This window comes from Enhydra lutris, unplaced genomic scaffold (assembly GCF_002288905.1).
Source record: "Enhydra lutris kenyoni isolate GAN:26980312 unplaced genomic scaffold, ASM228890v2 scaffoldscaffold8, whole genome shotgun sequence".
NCBI classification, from domain to species: Eukaryota; Metazoa; Chordata; class Mammalia; order Carnivora; family Mustelidae; genus Enhydra; species Enhydra lutris.
In genome coordinates this window covers 19124274-19143840 of record NW_019154092.1, presented here as the reverse complement: position 1 = coordinate 19143840, position 19567 = coordinate 19124274, and the positions used below count along the sequence as shown (strand labels likewise).

At 47.5% G+C, this 19567-nt stretch overlaps 1 protein-coding gene across 1 annotated transcript in view; it reads right to left on the bottom strand.

Moving 5' to 3' along the window:
* The window catches only part of LOC111142476 (laminin subunit alpha 3), a 271036-nt gene that overhangs the window by 151019 nt on the left and 100450 nt on the right, over positions 1-19567 (bottom strand). Inside the window, exons 9-12 of the mRNA XM_022495666.1 lie at positions 18946-19036; positions 16422-16553; positions 14796-14858; positions 7642-7776 (exon numbers count right to left, since the gene is read on the bottom strand). Coding sequence (XP_022351374.1) covers positions 7642-7776; positions 14796-14858; positions 16422-16553; positions 18946-19036 — 421 coding nt within the window. The remainder of the gene's footprint in view (positions 1-7641; positions 7777-14795; positions 14859-16421; positions 16554-18945; positions 19037-19567) is intronic.

Sequence of the window (19567 nt, the reverse complement as noted above, 5' to 3'; positions counted from 1 at the left end):
GGGAGGAGGAAAAGGGGGGAGTAATCCCCCAAATGACCAAGTTAACTGAATTACAGTTCTATAGTGTCATTGAGAGTAAAGAGGTATCCAGATATCAAGGTAAACACAAGTTCTAAATACATATAGACAGTTCTCCACTGGGGTCTCCTATCTACAATTTGACTTTCACGTATGAAAAAGAAAACTGCAGGGCATTTGCGTGAGTGGAAACTAAAATGAGAATACAGCATTGTACTTAGGGAAGTCTGGAGCAAATTAAGTTAATGTGAAACATGAATGCAGGACGCCGTTGGCAAGAACAACTTAGAAGTGTTTTAAAGTTTCTCCTCAAGAAGATTTTTTAAATCTTTGACACAATATAGGGCAAAGCCATAAGAACTTTTTTTTTTTTTTTTTGGCTAGACTATACTGGACCATCTGATGTAGCATTTGGGGTCATGCTGATTTTATTCTAAAATTCAGTGGCCAAGCCATCAGTTTCGTCTTAAGAAAAAAAAATCACAAATTAAAATACTGGGTTGGACGTCATTGCTAGACGAAGCTCAGATTTCAGTGAGTCTGAGCCTTGGGCACTAGCCTCAAAGCCACCCCCAAGGGAAAATCTTAAAAAGATCACAAAAGCTGTTGGAAAAAGGAAACAGCAAGAGAAGAGAGATTGTCACAGACAGAATTCTTCCAGAACCTAGCAGTCCAAATGGAACACAAGCTTCAAGGTGCACGCCCACACCATGCCAGGAATACAGAGGATGGTGCTTCTCCTGCAAAACTTGGAAAAGAGTGGTGGTGGACTCCTCTGGGGCTGAATGTGGTCTGGCAGGGTCCACCGAGACAGGACTTGAGGTGATCTGCTCCCCCCGACCCCGCTGCTTGAATTCCAAAGCCTGAACTATGCTTTCTCCCGCAAGGGCACAATGCGCCTGTCCCTTTGCCTCACTGTGTGAGCCCTTCCTCCACTTGAGCCACGACTTTGAACCAGACAGAACCCAGCAGAGGCTGGCTACACACATTCACCCGGGAGGCCAGGGAGCACCTGCTGCTCTCCCCTGGCTCCTTTCTGCAGCCCCTCGGCACACCTTCTCAGTCTCATGTTTCTGTGGTTTGCCTTTTGGCCCGTGAGCTCAGAGGACTTCATTTGGTTTTGGAAGCAGAGCGCTACACCAACTGTACCAAAAATATAAATGAGAAGATACCTTCTTATTTTTTTGAAAAATCCAGACTCTATCATTTAAACAAGGAACATTGCATTATGCACAGTGGCTGATTAAAGAGTTTTCATGTCAGGGACATCTTCTTAGGAAAAAAAGATGCTGCAGTTAAACCTCATGGGTCTTCCGAATCTCTTATAGGACTGGTCACTCTGGGGTTTTCTCGGAGAGCTGTGGATTTCAGCGACACACGGTTCCACCAGCCTGTTTGGTTACAGCATCCTGAGTCTGCGGGGGCAGGGCCGAGGGTGGGGGTGGGGCAGCTCTTCCCCTTACTCCACCCACGCTGTTCAGCCTGTGGACTTCACTGTGGTTCCCTGGATGTGGGGAGACTAGGGCTTGGCCAGTCAGAGCACGGCATTCCACGGCCACCGGCTGTGGTTCAGAAATGGGCACATGATTCAATCAGAACCAGACTTGGCCTGGAGGAGTGCATGCTCTTTTCCCTAGACTTGAACGTGGAAGAATGGATGTCCGTCTGCTCAGGCTGCTGTAACAAAATACCACAGACAGAGCAGCTTGAACAACAGATGTTTACTTTCTTGCTGTTCTAGAGGTTGGTTAGCCCAAGATCAAGGTGCCAGCAGACTTGAGATCTCTGGGTACTGTCTTCCTGGCTTTCAGACAGCTGTCTTCCTGCTGTGCCCTCACATGGCAGCGATAGTATATTTAAAAGCTCACTGGTGTCTCTTTTTAGAATGAAACTAATCCTATCAGATCAATTACTTACCTTAATTACTTCCTTACTCCAAATACAGTCACCTTGGAGATTAGAGCTTCAACATATGAACTTATAGATCACTCAATTCAGTCTATAGCAACGTTATGTCTGAGAAGTGTCAGCTACCATCTTACCACCACCTGAGACCTCAAAATGAAGCCAATCTACAAAAGAACAGGCTTGCAAGATGGAGAAACAGACCCTGCCAACATCTTTTGAGCCCCTGGATCAACCTGTTCCTGAAACCAATGCTGCCTGAACTATTCAATTACAGCCAATAAATTCTTTGTGCCTTAAGTCAGTTCAGGTTACGTTTTCTGTCACATGAAACTATAGAGTCAAAATGGACTCTTCAATCACCAAGATGTTCTCTTTTTAAAAGTACTCTTACAAAATAGAGCTCTTACCAAAATGTATTCGGTATCTTCCATTCTCCTGAAATGTGTTTTCGGATATAATTTCACCACTACATCATGACCGAGAGCCATTAATATGGTATTCATTTCCTGATTCTAACAGTGACATCCTCAGTACCTCCTGAGTTGAGGAGGACTATCTGCTTGTCACCAAATGGTCCCAAGCAGTTACACTTCCTCAGTTTCATGTCTGTTCCTCCCTTACGGTCAGTGTGCTGTCTTAGCAGTTCTCCCCACCCTTCCATGTTTCTAATTCACCATGCGTGTGGCTTAGAAAACAACCAAACTTGACACAATTATTAAAAAAAAAAAAAAAAAGACATAGGTAAGAGAGGGCCTACGGGATCTTCTAGTAGTGAAATGCACAGATTTTAGCGCAGAACTTTGAAACTGTCCTTTTTCACTTTACAGAGGCAATAGGGGTTGAGGGGTCTTACTGCCTGGTTCTCTCCTTTTTGCTCCAGATACATGAGCCAGATAACCAAATTCCATCTAGATGGAGTAATACTGCTCTGCAGTTCAAAGAATGAGGGCATATACTTAAAAAACAGTCATTTTTAAGTGGAAAAAATGACCGGAGTTTGAGGTTTATTATAGAAATCCAGGTTTCAATGGGCAGAGTTCCTATAAGCTCCTATAAGCAAATCAGAATCACGGTGCCCCTTTAAGGAAACTGTGCAAATTAAACCACATAAAGGTGACACAGAAAACTCAGCTCCTGCTGTAACTAAACTCGTGGTTCTTTTCAACTTCACTCAGTGCTGGTGAATGTTGCCCTGTGCCTACATGAACATGCTAGTAAGTTTTAGGGCTTTTCTGAACTCCCTTAGGTAAGAGAGCAATCATTAAGTCAAAACCCAGTTTAAGGTCAAATCTCAGGGCATTAACATCTATATCCTCCTTCCTTCTTGTTGGGTTTAAGGCAGAAGAGTAAAGGCAAGACTACGGATGAAAGATGAAACGGGTGTGCATCTCAGATGAGCTCCTCATGCCCTTTGGTTCTTACTCCTGTCCAGTAGATAATGTGTAAAGCGTAAGAGAGTGGCTGCCTGCCCCCTGAACAGGTTTAGGAAGGAATTATACCATGTAAACTGGCCCAGGTGAAACGGGTTTATCAGAAGATCTCTGTGATCTGCTGGGCAACACTTTCCAGATGAAAGAGGGATCCTAAATTCACCCAAACACTCCATGATTTTCAGACAGTAGCTATTTGAGAGTCTGAAACCACAATACCAAAGAGTAGAATGAAGGAAAAGAGACCAGCTACTCAGAATCATAGACAAAATCCTCCAGGATTATTTAACATAGGTAGCTTTCAGGTTTTTATAGCTACATCCACAGTAAGAAATAGTACACTGTGACCCAATAAACACACTACACACACATACACACACACACGCCAATCTACCACCTGAGCCCATTCAAAAGCTGTTTCTATGGGCTGCTATTTTCCTTCATATGGGTCATACTTCCCTGACTCTTTGCATCTCATTTTTTTTTTAAATGAAAACGGGACATTCTAGGTAACATACTGTAGCAACACCAGAATTGTTCTTGGCTTGGTTGGTTGGTTGTTTAATGACGTGGCTGAAATAGATCTGCAAGGTCTGCTTCCCCCTCCAATGTCCAGCCTCTGACGTTCCCACTCAGACATTGCCCCTTGTGTTTATCTTCTGGCCTGGCTTCCCGGGCGGCACCCCTGGGTCCATACATACAACCTGTTGGCTGAACACTGTGCTTGAACCTGCTTGGCCAGTCATTTTTACCCTGTCCCATTGCACATGCGCATAGCTTGGAGGTGGCTACAGCAGTTTGGAAAATTCAGCCAGGGACCACTAGTTTGGATTCATCCTCTCTGGTGGCTCCTGAGAGGGCGCAGCCTTGGGCACCACACAGTTCTAGATAACCCGCGATGACTACGCTCTCATTAGGAGTTACCCTCTCTCCTTAGGAGTTACCCTGTGTCCGAGCAGCTTATTTGGTCAACGTTTAAACCCCTTCTGCTGGTGTGGCTACGACCCTCTGATAATGGATTTGTGTATGGTGTGGGGATGCTTCTAAGTCTTCCCCCCGTCTGACGGGACTCCTCCTGAAGAGGTGCCATCTAGCACCCGCACACAACCTTCCCAACCTGCAGACTTGTCTGTGACATCAGAAGGGCTCTTCTTGGGTGAACTTCCTCTGATTCGCTCTACTAAACTTCCCCTTGCTCTGCCGCTGTGAGTTACCAGCTTCCTTGTAATTGCTCCACACCAAGATCTACATTGCTTTCTAGAACACCCTCTGCCCCCAACTCTGTTAAAATAATTCCCTCTTTATCTTTATGACCTCTCTGTCCTCCTGGCTGTTCAGAGCCCCCAGACCACCACACTTGAAAATGAGGACCCATTTTTCCTGGTGTGACACCTCTGCTCTATGAGCAGGCACTGGGCATAGGAGTGGTTGTCTGTTTGCCTCGCCTAGCTTGGGACTCCTGCTCTGTGAGCCAGTTGGGGTGTGGGTGATGCAGCTCTGGTATCTTCAGCCCGCAGGGCTTGGTGTAGTCTCCACCATACTGGTGGGGCTGGGCAGAGAAAGAAGACATGGTCCTCTCTGCTGAGCCTGCCTGGAATACAGCTTGTCCGACACAAGCCAGGGGGCAATGAGAAATGCCAGCAGCCTACTCATCCCCGGGTGACACTGGAGCCCCAGAACAGGAATTTAGAAGAAAGTGAACCCTCATCTTCTTGGCTGTCCATGCCCAGGGTAGAGCTTCTAAAACACACAGTTGGGGTGGCAGGGATAACAGAGCTGGATCTTAATCAGACTTGATCTTACTGATATTTAGATTTTCTTAAATAAATTGTTTCTTCATTTGCTCTTAGGACAATTTCCAGAGATTTTAAATGATTATTGAAAATTCTTTACCAGCTAAAGTTTTGTTTTGTTGGAGAGAGAGTTCCACTCAGCTCCCTACTCAGCCATTCTGGAAGTCCCACCTCCCTCTGCTCTGTCATGAATACACCTTCGTATTTTCCACCTGCCTTAAAATGAATTCATTCTAGTAGTGAAGCAGTGTGGGGAAAAGGGCATTCTTAAGATATTGCATTATTTTTCACCTTTATATCCACAGACACAAAGGCACAATCTGACAGCCTTGCCCAAGGGAATGACGAGGTTGGAATATTTGTGATTCATTCTAGCAGAGTGAGTCTGGAGTTGGGGCTGGTAAGCAGGGGGGAAAAGAAAACCTTTGGGATACTTTTAATCACGAGCATGGCAGCTGAAGCAGAACCAACCTGGATGTCGGCAGATTATGGGGAAATTAACATGAGACATTCTGTCCACACCTTGCCCCCAAACAGCTTACGTCTACACTATAATTGGGGGAGTGTCAACAAAACAAAGAGCCGTGAGAAAATTCTTGCCTGTTACAGGAGGGGAGTGAGCTACACAGCCTGGCTCCCCAAGCCTTCCCCTGCTTTTGGTGAAAAGACCTCATCTTCAACCACCTTGCCTTCTCCCACCATCAGCTCCTCTGGGCTGGGGCCCTCACGGACGTCTGCAATGGAGGGTCTCCACTCCCTCTGCCTCCCACTGACTCCTCACACGGGGTCTCTAGCTTAAAATAAAAAATGTAATCATCCCCAACTTGTGTGTGCAACTTCCTGATCTGGGATACATTTCCAAAGAAACAATGTCAGGAGCAAGGACAAGGTTGCCATGTAAGACCCTGGAGGCCGTTGAACAGAATTTGCCTCCAGTATGATTCACATGATGTGACCATGAGCATCACCCGAAAAAGGATGTTTCCACTGGAAGCACACTGGGCATTCAACTGCTAATCCTGAAGTTCTCTGGTTGAGGAGGAGCTTCTATGGCTCCCAGGGGGAAAAGCTGAGACAGTGGGGCAGAAGATAAAGGTCTGTGGGTGGGGTATGCCGGGGGACCAAGAGGAAAAGGAAGCATTTCCTTTTCCATACAAGAGAGTGCTTCCCGGGCTCTAAGAGCATCGCAGTCAGTGCATCTGTAACCTGTAGGATTGCGAGGCAACCAAGCAGCAGATAGGGTAAGCTACTTGCCGCAAGGGACACCTCGTATGAGCCTGGGGCTTCACCACTCCAGCCTCCAGCTCTGGGAGCGGGGACGGTGGGCCCTGCCTGCACCTGCCTCCATGGTTTTCCAGCAGCTGACCTGGGGGATGAGATTGCTGAAGACTGATTACAGCCTCCAAGCCGGGGCTGGCAAGCTCCAAGCAGCACTTCCCAGATTCTCCTGGAGCTGGGTTCTGGATGTCCGGATGCCAACTTGGTTTTGTAAATAATTAGTACTCGAACAAGATCAGAAAGGTGGGAGTAAGGAGAAGGCTGCCTTCCCACATCTACCGTGCATTTCCGCAGCTGAGCCCCATCTGGCTTCCCGGGTACCAAGCAATGGCTCTCAAGGCTGCAGGATGACAGACCTTCTGTCCTGGAGCTGGGCTACCTACCGCAATCTGGTTTAAGGCTCAGCCCCTCTATCAGGAGCCTCTTTGGAAGCCCCGCCTGCAGCCTCCCTCCAGCCCTAATAGTGGAGCTGAGCACCTAAGGACAGAGTACACGTCCCCGTCTGTTGATAACACCCGGGGCGGTGGGGGGGTTCAGTTCCGGCCTTGAGCCCCAACAGATAATCCTCTCTTCTTCTCTTTCCTCCCCTGCTGGGGGAAGAACACTAGCGGGCAGTGGGTGGGGAGACAGAGGAGCACTTAGGCAAACCCATTCATTCATTCACTCGTTCGCCCAACACTCAAGACGTTCCTCTTTTGGGTCAGACACCTCCTCTTCCCACCCTCTGTCCCCTTCGGAAACTCTTGCTAGTACACAGAACACGTGGTGGGGAGAAGTTTGTGGTTTCATGCTTGCTGGCCCCTCTCCCCATCTGCCCAGCAGCCTCCTAAACACTCAGCTACCACGTCCCTTCCGGAGTCAAGATTCGTACCTGAGCAGCTCCAGAGCCCACACGCTGACCACCGGGGAGGAGGAAGGGTAGGCTGGGAAAGACAAAAGAAGGGAGGGGACGTGGCCCAGGTAGGGGGACAGTCACCTGTCACTCATATCTATAAGCCAGGGGCTCACTTGCTAACCTGCAAGCTACACAGCTGTGCCAGCAAGTGCCTCTGCATCTCCTCAGCAGGGAGATGACCTCACGGGATGGACGATCACTGGGCTGCGTGCTGCCCCCTTAACTGACATCATGGGATGGACCATCACTGGGCTGCGTGCTGCCCCCTTAAATGACCTCATGGGATGGACCATCACTGGGCTGTGTGCTGCACCCTTACCTTGGCAAATAGGAAATGAGTAGAAACCCAAGCGGCAGGCATCACACCGACGGCCCTCGACTCCAGGGCGGCAAAGGCACCTTCCATAGGCATCACATATTTCAGGGAGAACGCCTTCCAAGTCACAGTCACACCCTGCAAGGAGAAGGGATTCTCAGAGGGGGGCCTCCAGCCTCCTTCCTTTCTCAGATTTTGCCTTCCCTCAGGTTTCTGTCCTGGAAACCTAAAGAGTTACCTATGGCTTCTAGACATTCTTGACCTAGAACACTACTCATTAACGGGAAATAAATGTTAAGGAAAGGTCAGAGATGCCATTAAGAAACACCTAGGGTGGGCACTCCTTTGCAAAGCAGCTACAATCTTTCAACACCTACCCCTGGGGAAACACTTTGTTTTTGTTTTTTCCCTAATCTGAGCCTTGTGCAATAAAACTTCAACTTAATAGATTCCTATCTAATGACCATCTTGAATTTAACATATTTCTACCTCCATTTTTTAGAAGGAAAGAAACCAACATAAATTCAGCCCTACTATGTGCCCGCTGTGGATTTGGGGGGCTACACTTGGGTCATCTCTCTTAACCCTCTAGGCACAAAGCATTCGCAGCAGCTGAGCTCCTTCCAATCCCTTCAACCAACACTTGCCTGCCTCAGGACCTTTGCTCTAGCTGTTCCCTCTCCCTGTAATGCCCCTCTCCTATTTCTTTCTCGTCCTTTATTTCTTAGCTCAGAATCAACTCCTAGGAAGGTCTTCCCCAACCCATCTGCACCAATAGGCTTCCTCTTTTCTTCTCTTCTTCTCTATCTTAGCTGTGCTGGTCTTTCACTTTATGTATCTTTTTAAGATTTTATTTATTTATTTTGAGAGAGAGAGCATGAGCGGAGGCAGAGGCAGAGGGAGAGAGAAAGAATCTCAAGCAGACTCCATGCTCAGTGTGAGCCCGATATGGGGCTTGATCCCAGGACCCCGAGATCACGATCTGAGCTGAAATCAACAGTCAGATGCTTAACTGACTGAGCCACCCAGGCTCCCCTTTCACAACACGTAAATTACTGAAATCACTTAATGGCCTCATGACTTATGCTTTGGCACATAGAAGGAAGTGAAAGTGCTCTGGTGTGACTTCTGAGCCCAGGCCACGGCAGGTTTTGTGGTTTCCATTCTCACCCTCTAGGAACTCTGAGACCACCATGTGAGTCCACAGGGAAGGGAAAGTCATACTGTTGGTTATAGTCTGGGCACTAAAACCAAGCATTGGAACTCAGTAAGACCTTGATACTTGATACAGTAAGATACTTTGGCTCCAAGGCCCAAAGAATCCTGATTTACAACCACCTATAAACAGAAAAGAAAGCATCTAGTACCTAAGCATTTTTTAAGTTGTTTCTGAAATTCACCTTTCAACGTTTCTTCTTTCTTACCTAGTAAATTGTCCCACAGAGTCAGAACCTGGATGCCGCCCTCATGTTTCCCTGACCCTCATCTCCCCACACCTCATCATCAGGTCATAGGGATTATAGCTCAGGAAAGTCTCTGGAATCTTCTCCTGTTTCCAGAGCTCCAGAGCCTTCATTCAGGGCTTCATCCTCATTTGCCTAGATTATTTTGAGAGCCTCCTAACCAGGCTGTCTGCTTCCCATACTGGTGTCAGGAGTGATCTTTCTAAACCACCAAACTTCTCATATCATTTTCAAGCTTAAATTCCTCAAAGGTGAAACAATGCCTTCAAGACACAGCCCAATGTCTTTGACATGCATGACATAGTAAGCCTTCAAAATCTTCTAGGCTGTCGGCTCTCATCCCCCCTAATCCTCTCTTCCCCCTGAACTTTTCCTCCCTATCCCTGAATCAGACCCAGTGACCTTCCTGCCATCCCTGCTGCTGTCCCCATGCCTTCCCTCAGCTCTCCCTCTGTCTGACTAGCTAACTCCAACATGCTCCACAACTCACCTCCTTCTCCGGCTCTGAGGAAGCCCACCCACAGCTCCTACCTTCCTCCTTCCTGCCTGCCTCCCTCCCTCCCTTCATTCTGTAAGGACGCCCCTCCTGCAGGCTTCCCCAAGCTTTGTGTTCTCACTCAGCTGTAGCATTAGCTCCTGCTGTTGTAACGGTTTACCTGCCTATGTCTTCCCCCAGGACTGGAACCTTCCAGGGAGCAAGGACTGTGCCGTGTGTGTGTACAGAGGAGTGCTCAGGAAATGTTTAATGAAGGAAGAAAACACTAAAAAGACTCTTGGGTACCTTCAATTCTTTTTAGTGAACACCATTCCTTGAGTTCTATTTTACGGGCATCCACGCAGAGCCTTCAAATGGAGACAGCAGAATTTGCCTATCCCCTTTTCAGCCTCATCTGACAGGTCTCCATGACAAGAGTGATTGGCCCACCCTGCCAAGATGACATGCCTGGGCCCAGGCAAAGACACAGCCAGGAAAGCATGTCTTAGCAGCTCTCACCCTAGTCTCTGAGTTCCCATCGTGAGCATGTCCTCCAGCCCCAACCACAGTGACCTCAAAGCTCTAGCAAAGGTAAGTAGCTAATTACAAGGTGACGGGGGGGACTCAAACCCTTTTCATGATATTTGTCAAGAAACCTCCCAGGCACCCATGTCTTCAGGCCACAGGGGCAGCTTTAAATAATCATGCCCACATGGCCTCAGTCTCCTAGGGCAAATTTCTGCCCTGTTGTTTGCTGGTCCCCCATTCTTAGTTTGAACTCAGAGGCAGGTGTCTGCATTGCAGGCTGGTGTCTCTCTAGAGGGTGTTTTGCATATGCTGTCATTTTTCAAAAGGAGCCCTTGAAGACGTGTTGATGATACACCGACTTCCTGGAAATAAATCTTAAGTGGGTATAAATGATCCCTTGGACCCAGAAAACCTTGATGATATCCAAGGTCATGAAATATAATGAAAACATTCTGATCTGCAAAACTGCTCTGTTCTTCTGCTTCAAGTCAACCTGTCTGGAACTGACCATATGGAGTATCCAGTAAAGTGGTTCTCAGTCTTGGCTGTGTTGGAATCTCCTGGTAAAATACAATTGCCTGGGTATAGAATCCTAAACCCAGAAATTCTGATATAATCCCACAATCTGTAAATGATGGCCTGAGAACCAAATCCATCCTGTTTTAGTAAAGAAAGTTTTACAGGTGGGGCGCCTGGATGGCTCAGTGGGTTAAGCCTCTGCCTTCAGCTCAGGTCATGGTCTCAGGGTCCTGGGATCGAGCCCCGCACTGGGCTCTCTGCTCAGCAGGAAGCCTGCTTCCCACCCCCTCTCTCTGCCTGCCTCTGCCTACTTGGGATCTCTCTCTGTCAAATGAATAAATAAAATCTTAAAAAAAAAAAGTTTTACAGGGACACAGCCAAGATCTTTCACATACATGTTGTCCACTGTCACTTTCCTGGTACAACAACATCAAGTATTTGCCACTTCGCCTACATATCGAAAAGTATTTACCATCTGACCATTTGGGGGGAAACGGTTTGCCAACCACTAAGTGGGATTTCCAGTAATGAGAGCAGTGGTTCTGAACAAGAGACATATATCAGAATCATCTGGAAAACTTGTTCAAAATATAAGCCTGGACTTCTTCCTGGAAAAGCTAGATTAGGATATGGGGTGCTGCAGAGGAATTCCTACTTTGTAAAAGCAAGGGGTTCTAAAACACAGCCCTGTTTAAGAACCACTGTACTAGAAAATGTGGAAACATGAAACACCAATGGGCCTTAATAAATTAAACTTCTCAGAGGTAGAGGTGTTCCCACTATTACCCAGTGTTCTGCATCTTCTGACAGTTAAGATGTTGGAGCTTTTTTTTTTTTTTTAAAGATGTATTTATGTATTTTTGAGAGATAGAGAGCATGAGTAGGAGGAGCAGAGGGAGAGAGAATCTCAAGGAGACTCCCCGCTGAGCAGGGAGCCCGAGGTGGAGCTCGATCTCAGGACCCTGAGACCATTACCTGAGCTGAAACCAAAAGTCAGCTCTTCAACCAACTGAGCCACCCAGGTGCCCCAAGATGTTTGGGCTTCTAATGTTCACCACTGGGACTCGGGCCCCAAAGTGAGTGTTGTGTTTTGTTTTGTTTTTTTAAGATTTATTTATTTATTTGACAGAGATCACAAGTAGGCAGACAGGCAAGTGGGGGTGGGGGGTGGTGTGTGGAAGCAGGATCCCTGCTGAGCAGAGAGCCCGATGCGGGGCTCGATCCCAGGACCCTGAGATCATGACCTGAGCCGAAGGCAGAGGCTTAACCCACTGAGCCACACAGGCGCCCCAAAGTGGGTATTTAAAATGCAATAATAAAAGACCAAATTGAAACAATATCTGTGCATTCAAATTCCCGAATAGATCTCACTACGTTCCTCGAAACTTCTTTTCCTTGAGGCCATGTTCTAAGGCTTCCCTTGTATTTTTGTAACAGATGTCAGGCCATCCCTTCAAGTTCAATTTAATTTCTTTTCCCCAAAGTCACTGCCAGTCTGCTTGGGGATAAAAAGGAATTGAATAACAAAAGGATTACTGGAAACAGACAGTAAATGGGAGTTCTAAAACATTCTTGTGGAAGAAAACCCAAGATGTGTGGTGTAATCAAGGCTCAAAGGCTGAGTTCCACTCTAGTCAATGAACAAACATTAAGGAAGCATTAGCAGACGGCCACTGAGGACAGGACCCCACCCGCTACGGGCAGAGCGGGTACTGCAGGAAGGAGAAGCATAGCTGCCCTCCTCCAGGGACCAAGTGTCCGGTGAAGGCTTTGATAATACTCGGTGTAACAACGCACAGCACCGTGGTTTGGTCCGAGGAGCTGGGGTGCATAGGGCACAAGCAGGAAAGAAAGTCGGAAGGTAAGCTGGATCACATTACCTGGCTTGAGGTGAGCCCTCCAGGGTGCCCCCCAATCCTAGGACATTTCCCAAGCCCATTTTCTCTCCTGCATCCTGGGATGAGGCATATCTTCCATCTCCTCAAGCCGGCAGCTTCCTCCCCAACCTCACCTCCTGCCCTGACCTTGATTCTTATTTCACAGAGAAAAAAAAGGAACAGCCAGGAGAGAGGGTCCCTCCGTTCCCATCACCCCCGCCCACCTGCCCTCTCCCAGCCCTGCCTTGACTTGTCTTCTGCAGCCTTTCCCGCCTCAACAAATGGCACCTCTTTCTCCTGTTTGCCTGGAGTCTTAGAGTCACCCAGTAGCCTCTCTTCTTCTCATATCCCACTTCCAGGCCAGCCACCCCCTGGCAGGTCCTGATGGTTCTAGCTTCAGATTATACCCACACTCTGTCAGCTTCTTGTCGCCTCCACCGACACCTCCTAGGTCCAAGCCGCCATCATCTCTCCCTTATAGCTTATCACTATGGCTTCCAGGGCATCTCCCTGCTTTCTCTTTTCTCCTCCTGCAACTGGTTTTCAACACAGTAGCCACAGAGCGCCTCATACGATATCATTTCTCTGTGCAACGGTCCGTGGCTCCTCTCTCACGGAGAGTAGAAGGGTAAGTCTTCGCAGCGGCCGACAGTGGCCTGCCATCTGGTCTCTGCTTTCACACTCTGGTCTCTTGTTTGTTCAGTGAACATCCCAGCATGCGTCCCAAGAACTTCGCACTGGCTCTTTCCTGGCTCTGGCTGCTTGTCCCCAGACACCTGCAGAGCTCACTCCTCACCCTCTCAGGTCCTAGCTTATCTCCTCAATGAGGTCCCCCCGACGACCCTACTGAAATCTGTAAACCTCACATTCCCTCCCTTTTCTCTGGGACTTAAGTTCTGCACGGCACTCATGGCCAACGCCACCGGCAGCATACCCCCTGAGCTGCTGTATTGTTGCAGAAATGGAAATCTGCAGCAGAAAAGGGCTCTCCAGAGACCATCTTCTTGTCTGGTCCCAAGTGCCCCCTCTCTGCCCACCCACACCCTGCACACACTAGGAGGAGGGGCACATGTGCTCACACACCCCTGGCACTACCTCCCCCACACTGGTGAGAGGAGCATGAGAACATCAGAGAAGCAAGCTCAGTGGGTGAGGTGGGCATGGTCCAGATGGGGCACAGTCATGGGCTGTGTGCATGTGGTGTGCCCAGATGTTGGAGCAGGGGGCCTTCCTGAGTGGGTGTGTCCCTGTGTGAGCTATTGTGGGCTTACCTAGGACACTGCCCCCAGCTCCAGAATCAAACCTCAAGACCTAGAATATTCCTCGTATGCATTAGTTTGTGTCTACAATGAGAAAGGCTATCTCCCCCCCCCTTAGTAGCCCCCTTGTACAGGACACAACCCTGCATATCATAATCGGATGTATTAGAGATTTCATTTGTTTAGTTTGTTTATTACTTTTGTTATCATATGAGTCCCTCCACTGGAATATAACCTGTAGGAGAGCAGGAGATTTTTCCCTGTTCTGTTCACTGATAAGTCCCCAGCAGCCAGAACTGTGGTGGACACGTAACAGGTGATCCTAAAACAGATGCAGAATGATTGATGTGATGGGCGGAGCACCCACGCCCTCTAGGCACGCACCTCTCTACCCCAAGGGCTGCTCCCTGCACATCTCCACCACTCCCTGCCCAGGGGTACCCATCTGGTTGCAGGAGCTGCTCAGCCTCCCAGCACACCGAGCCCCAGAAGCAGCCCTCCATTGGTGGCAGGTAACAGAGGTTATCCCGTCAGCTAGAATAACGCTGAGCGAGTTCTAGGCTGTCTCCTAGAGTTGCCTAGAGGGATGGAGTTCCAGGTTCTGTAAGAGGACCTAGCTTGCTAATGCATCTTCATAACAGCTCCCTTCACTCCCTGACTCATTCCCTTACTGATGTCTTCTGGGATCATCTCCAGAATCAACAGCGTGGACTCAAATCCTTTCTCAGGGTCTCTATATGTAGACCCAAACAAGGCAGTAGGCAACTGACTGCCACTGGAAGTTTCCAAGCAAGCAAGAGACATACAATTCAAGCTCTGTTTAGTCTCCTTAATCAGGGAGCATCATGCAAAAGACAGACTGGCATAGAGAATGATGGGTGGTGAGGAACTGAGATGGGAGATACCTGCAGGGCACCTGCCAGGCTCCAGTAAGGACTACTTGAACCTGGGCAGAGTAGCAGGCATAGGAAGTAGAAAAAAAAAATACGGAGCACAACACTTCCATTGAAGTTAAGCCAAAAGAGAGAGTACTTGCCTTTTATATCTCCAGCTACTGGATCTTCAGGACTTGGAGTAGAAATGGGGAAAATGGGAATTCCTAGAAAAGTCGTTTTAAAAAAAAATACAGAGAAAGATTAAGGAGACAGTCAAGTAAAATACTAAACTGCACAAACTAGAAAGAAGCCCTTCTAACTTCATTAAAAGTAACATATGGAGCCTAATTTAGAGACAGATAATACTGCTATATTGAGTATGCAGCTGAAACCAACTGGTCAGACATTCTGATTTGTATATTAAATGAACAGAATGGATATTTCGTGCTCACAATAGCTATGCCTCCATCTAAGCAGGGATAAGCTAGTTTTCTTTAGCATCTTTATTGGTTTTTTTAAATGTAAAATTGAGAACAGTTTTTTTTTTTAATTTTTTCAAAACTTTCCCCCTAAAATTTGGTGTATGCCATAAAATTGTTTCGGGTTTCTTTTTGTCACTAAAAAGGCAAGTGCTGTTTCTGCTTAGCCTGTATCTAATAATTGGATTCTAAATGCATTGAGCCTCAATTCAGTGTTACTGAATACTGCTGCTTAAAAAATTGGCTTCTTTCAATATAAAATGATCATATAATTCATCATCCAGACTAGGCTACTAGATGTGGAAAGTGGGAGCTAGTTTAATGATTCTCCTGGGACAGCAGGTATGAGCGAGGACATAGAGCCACCCCATTCGTATATGTCCTTCTCCCCATGTCCCCACAACACACTATGCTTTCGTTGCCCTGCAAAGCCGGGAATACAAGAACCAATGCGGCAAGTGGGGTGTGGAGGAGGGTCAAGACAGTGTTTCTCTGTCCTAACACAGAAGTGCAGTTTTCACCCTTCAGTGGAACAAACAGAACCATGGCTCTCGTTACAATTTGCAGGGCTGATTTCAGACTCTCCTGTTTCCTGTTCTGTGGTGTTTCTACCAGATATATATTTTCTCTCTCCAAGATGCTGAGACATTCCCTTTGATCACTGCAGTGGGGGAGGTGGGGGATCGCGGTAACCTGGCCGGGGTTACCATGGGAAAGGGACAACACATCCTCCAGCCAGCCAGAACACTTACACACACTACATGTGTGCCCATGAACATCTGGAACCCTTGACACTTCTTCCAAGTTCTTTTGTGAAGAAAAACCACACCCATGGATCCTGTTGAGTTGAAATTGCCAGGATGGGCCCTTTCTGACCGACTGGGATGGTAGTGTCTATAATCACTGGGCATAAATAAGACTACAGAAAGTACTCTGATAGCTGCGCCTGGGTGGCTCAGTGGGTTAAAGCCTCTGCCTTCGGCTCAGGTCATGATCCCAGAGTCGTGGGATCGAGCCCTGCATCGGGCTCTCTGCTCAGCAGGGAGCCTGCTTCCTCCTCTCTCTCTCTGCCTGCCTCTCTGCCTACTTGTGATCTCTGTCAAATAAATAATCTTAAAAAAAAAAAAAAAAGAAGTACTCTGATAAATATGTTCTGAACTTTTGCAAACACTTTGACGTGAACTCAACCTACGTGCTCGCCCCACCCCGTGTCTGCGGTGCCTCCACCCTGCCCCCCGCGCCCCCGGCTGTGAACGCACCGGCTACGTGCCCGGAAGGGACGACCCTCCACCTGCCCCGGCTACTTACTCAGGCAGAAGGGGAAGCGATAGTATCCAACGGCACACTTCTCACAGTTGTCTCCTTGGAAATTCGGCTTGCAAGTGCAGCGGCCTGAGCCCGGCTCACAGGCATCCGCGTGTGCGGGGTTACAGCTGCAAGCTACGGGAAACGCCGGCTTTCAGAGGCTCAGTCCGCCGGCGCGCTCAGGAAGGCGGCTCTGTCCCCAGCACCTCACAGGCAGTGTTTTGTACCACATCACTCTCGCCCCCGGTTATTCTTGAAAGGGCACATCCTGTTCTCCACTTCCTACCTGCTTATCGTGTGCATCGACCAAATCCCAGGGACCCTCAGAGATAAGCTTACTTAGAAGGCACCTGTGCTGAGTTCTTGAGAATACAGTTTATTACACTGAGCGCTGTGTGGCTGGTGCATCAGAGGCAAGGTCTGCACAGACTCCAATCAGAGGGGCCTCCTGGGGAGGGGGTGTGCCGCAGCCCCTGGAAGGTCTGTCGAGCACAACCCCCACTTCCACTGCCATAAGCCGACTGTGTCTATTGACACAGACATGTCATTAGACATTAGACATGACATTAGACATTGTCATAGACATGTCTATTGACACACCCACAATCCAAATGTTAGATTCCAGTGACATGACTTATTGAAGGCAGTTGTGCAACCAACACGACTATTAGGTCTGCATTCCAGACAGACATACTTGGGGTTCAAGAGGTATGAACGTGACTCCTCCCTTGGGAGTTTTGCTTGACCTGGCAAGTCCTGACCATGGACAGCAAAAACACTGTCAGGACCCAGCTAAGCACATGCCCCGTAAGGAACTGGAAAATTGGAGGAGTTGTGGGCAGCAAGCATTCCCCCCGGGCTGGCTTCATCTGATGTCCTTTGTTTAACTTGGTTAGGACAGATGGGTCCTGTGGATTCTTTATGCTCTGCTTGTAACATCCTTGTGAGACTGCGACTGCGAGACCACTTCAGTGATGAAGAAAGAACCTAAAACAGTGATGGGGAGCCGAGAATCACGGAGAACAGTGATTCCGGGGAAGGGATTCGCAATGCATTTGCGATGTCCTTTGCTAAGGCCTGTTCTTCGTGGGCCCAAGAAAAGTGATGGACATACCTCATGTGATGATGTGGGAGAGGGAGGGAAAACGGGAACACTCTTTGAACAAACACAAATGCCCAACAGAGAGGCAAATCAGAGTTCATACATTCTTTGGACTTGGATGCCCTTTGATGTTAATGACATGATGAGTGAACTGGGGGGGGGGGGGCACAGCAGCCAACTAGAGGCCTGAACTGTTTTCCAATGGTGACAGCCAGAGAGCATAAAAGAGATGACACATGTAGGGCAAAGTCCATAGTCTGACCTAAGACCGAAATTCCCTGGGGAAAACCCAGTGGCATTCTGCAGTATCATGGATACCATATGGCACAAAGTCAGCAGACAGATTGGACCTGTACCTGGAGCTACCACTTAACGGTTCTCTTAGCTGGGCCAACATACTGAACTACTGAGAGCCTCTGGTTTCCCCATATCTAAAAATGAAAATAATAATGGTGTCCTAACTGGGTTGGGATAATCGCACATGTTTGGAATTACTTCACAAAGCCTTGCATATAGGAAGTACCCAATAAATCACAGCTGTCTTAGATATCATGACCACTATCAAATCCTTGTGAAATCATTACTATATTGTCTGGATGCTAATACAAAAATCTGAAATTATTGGAGATCATAGAAACATGTGAAAACAACAGAAGATGGAGGAACTATCATTTGTTAGAGGGCTGGTGTGTGACAAGCCCAAAGCTTGATGTCCTCCTATGTCCATGATGGCATGTCATCCATCGTACGGAATATGCAGGCACACCTCGTTTTACTGTGCTTTTTCCATTGTGCTTTGCAGATATTGTGTTTTTTTTTACAAATTGAAAGTTGGTGGCAGCCCTCCATTGAGCGAGTCTATCAGCACACTTTTTCCAACAACATCTGCTCACTTTGTGTCCCTGTCACATTTTGATAACTCTCACACTATTTCCAACTTCTCCATTATCATATTTGTTATGGTGATCTGTGACCCGTGATGACAGCTCGCTGAAAGCTCAGAGGGTGGCTAGCATTTTTTTGGCAACAAAATATTTTTAATTAAGGTACATACATTTTTTTAGACATAATGCCATTTACTAGACAATGGCATAGTGTCAACATAACTTTGATACACACTGGGAAATTGGAACCTTCAGTGGACCCACTTTATTGCAATAAATTCTTTATCACGGTGGTCTGGAATCAAATCACACTATCTTCACAGTGTGCTTGCATTATCACTCCCATCTGCATACAAGGAATCGGAAGCCCAGGGAGATTATGTAGCTGCATGGCGTCACACGGCTGGAAGGAGCAGAATCAACAGTGTGAAGAAAGAGGGAAGGAAGGGAAGGACCAGCCCATCAGAGTTTAGCCCGATGGCCACTCCGAAACAGTACAGTAGAGACAGTCTAAGACACCCCAAGTCAAAATGAAACTTACGGATGCAGCCGTGGGGGGCATCGACTGGAACACCATAAGGGCGGTAATAACCTTTAGCGCAGTTTTCACAGTTTATACCAGCTGTGTTATGCTAGAAAGAAATGAAAGAAATTTAGAAAGAAGAGTACTGGAACAGGCCATACCTTGTGCTATCCATCTGGTGAAACCATTCTGTCATACATGATTGTAATTTCAAAGTCAAAAATATAAGCGTTTATCTTGACTTTGAGTCTCCAAGATTTACCACAGGGCATTGGCGTACAGGTGACTGTGGATTTTTTTTTTCCCCCACTGAAAGAGAAAATGAGGGTCAGTTCCATGAACTAGTCAGCTCGGGTTTTCCTCTCTACCACAGAATTTGCTCCAGGAAGCACCTGACATTTCAGTGAGAAAAGACTCAAGAGCATTATTCTTCCTAGTTTCAATCAGAAGGAGTGAGTCGATAACAAATCACCCTTAGGTTTAACCCAGGGAATAAAGGGCCATGTGTGTATTTTTATCTTCCCCGATCTTGGAAGAGATCACACACATAGATCCTCTTGTCATCCTGATTTTATCTGTGCTTTAGTCCTGAAACCATTCCAGACACTTCTGTTATATGAAGGGAAATGTAGGTGAGAGT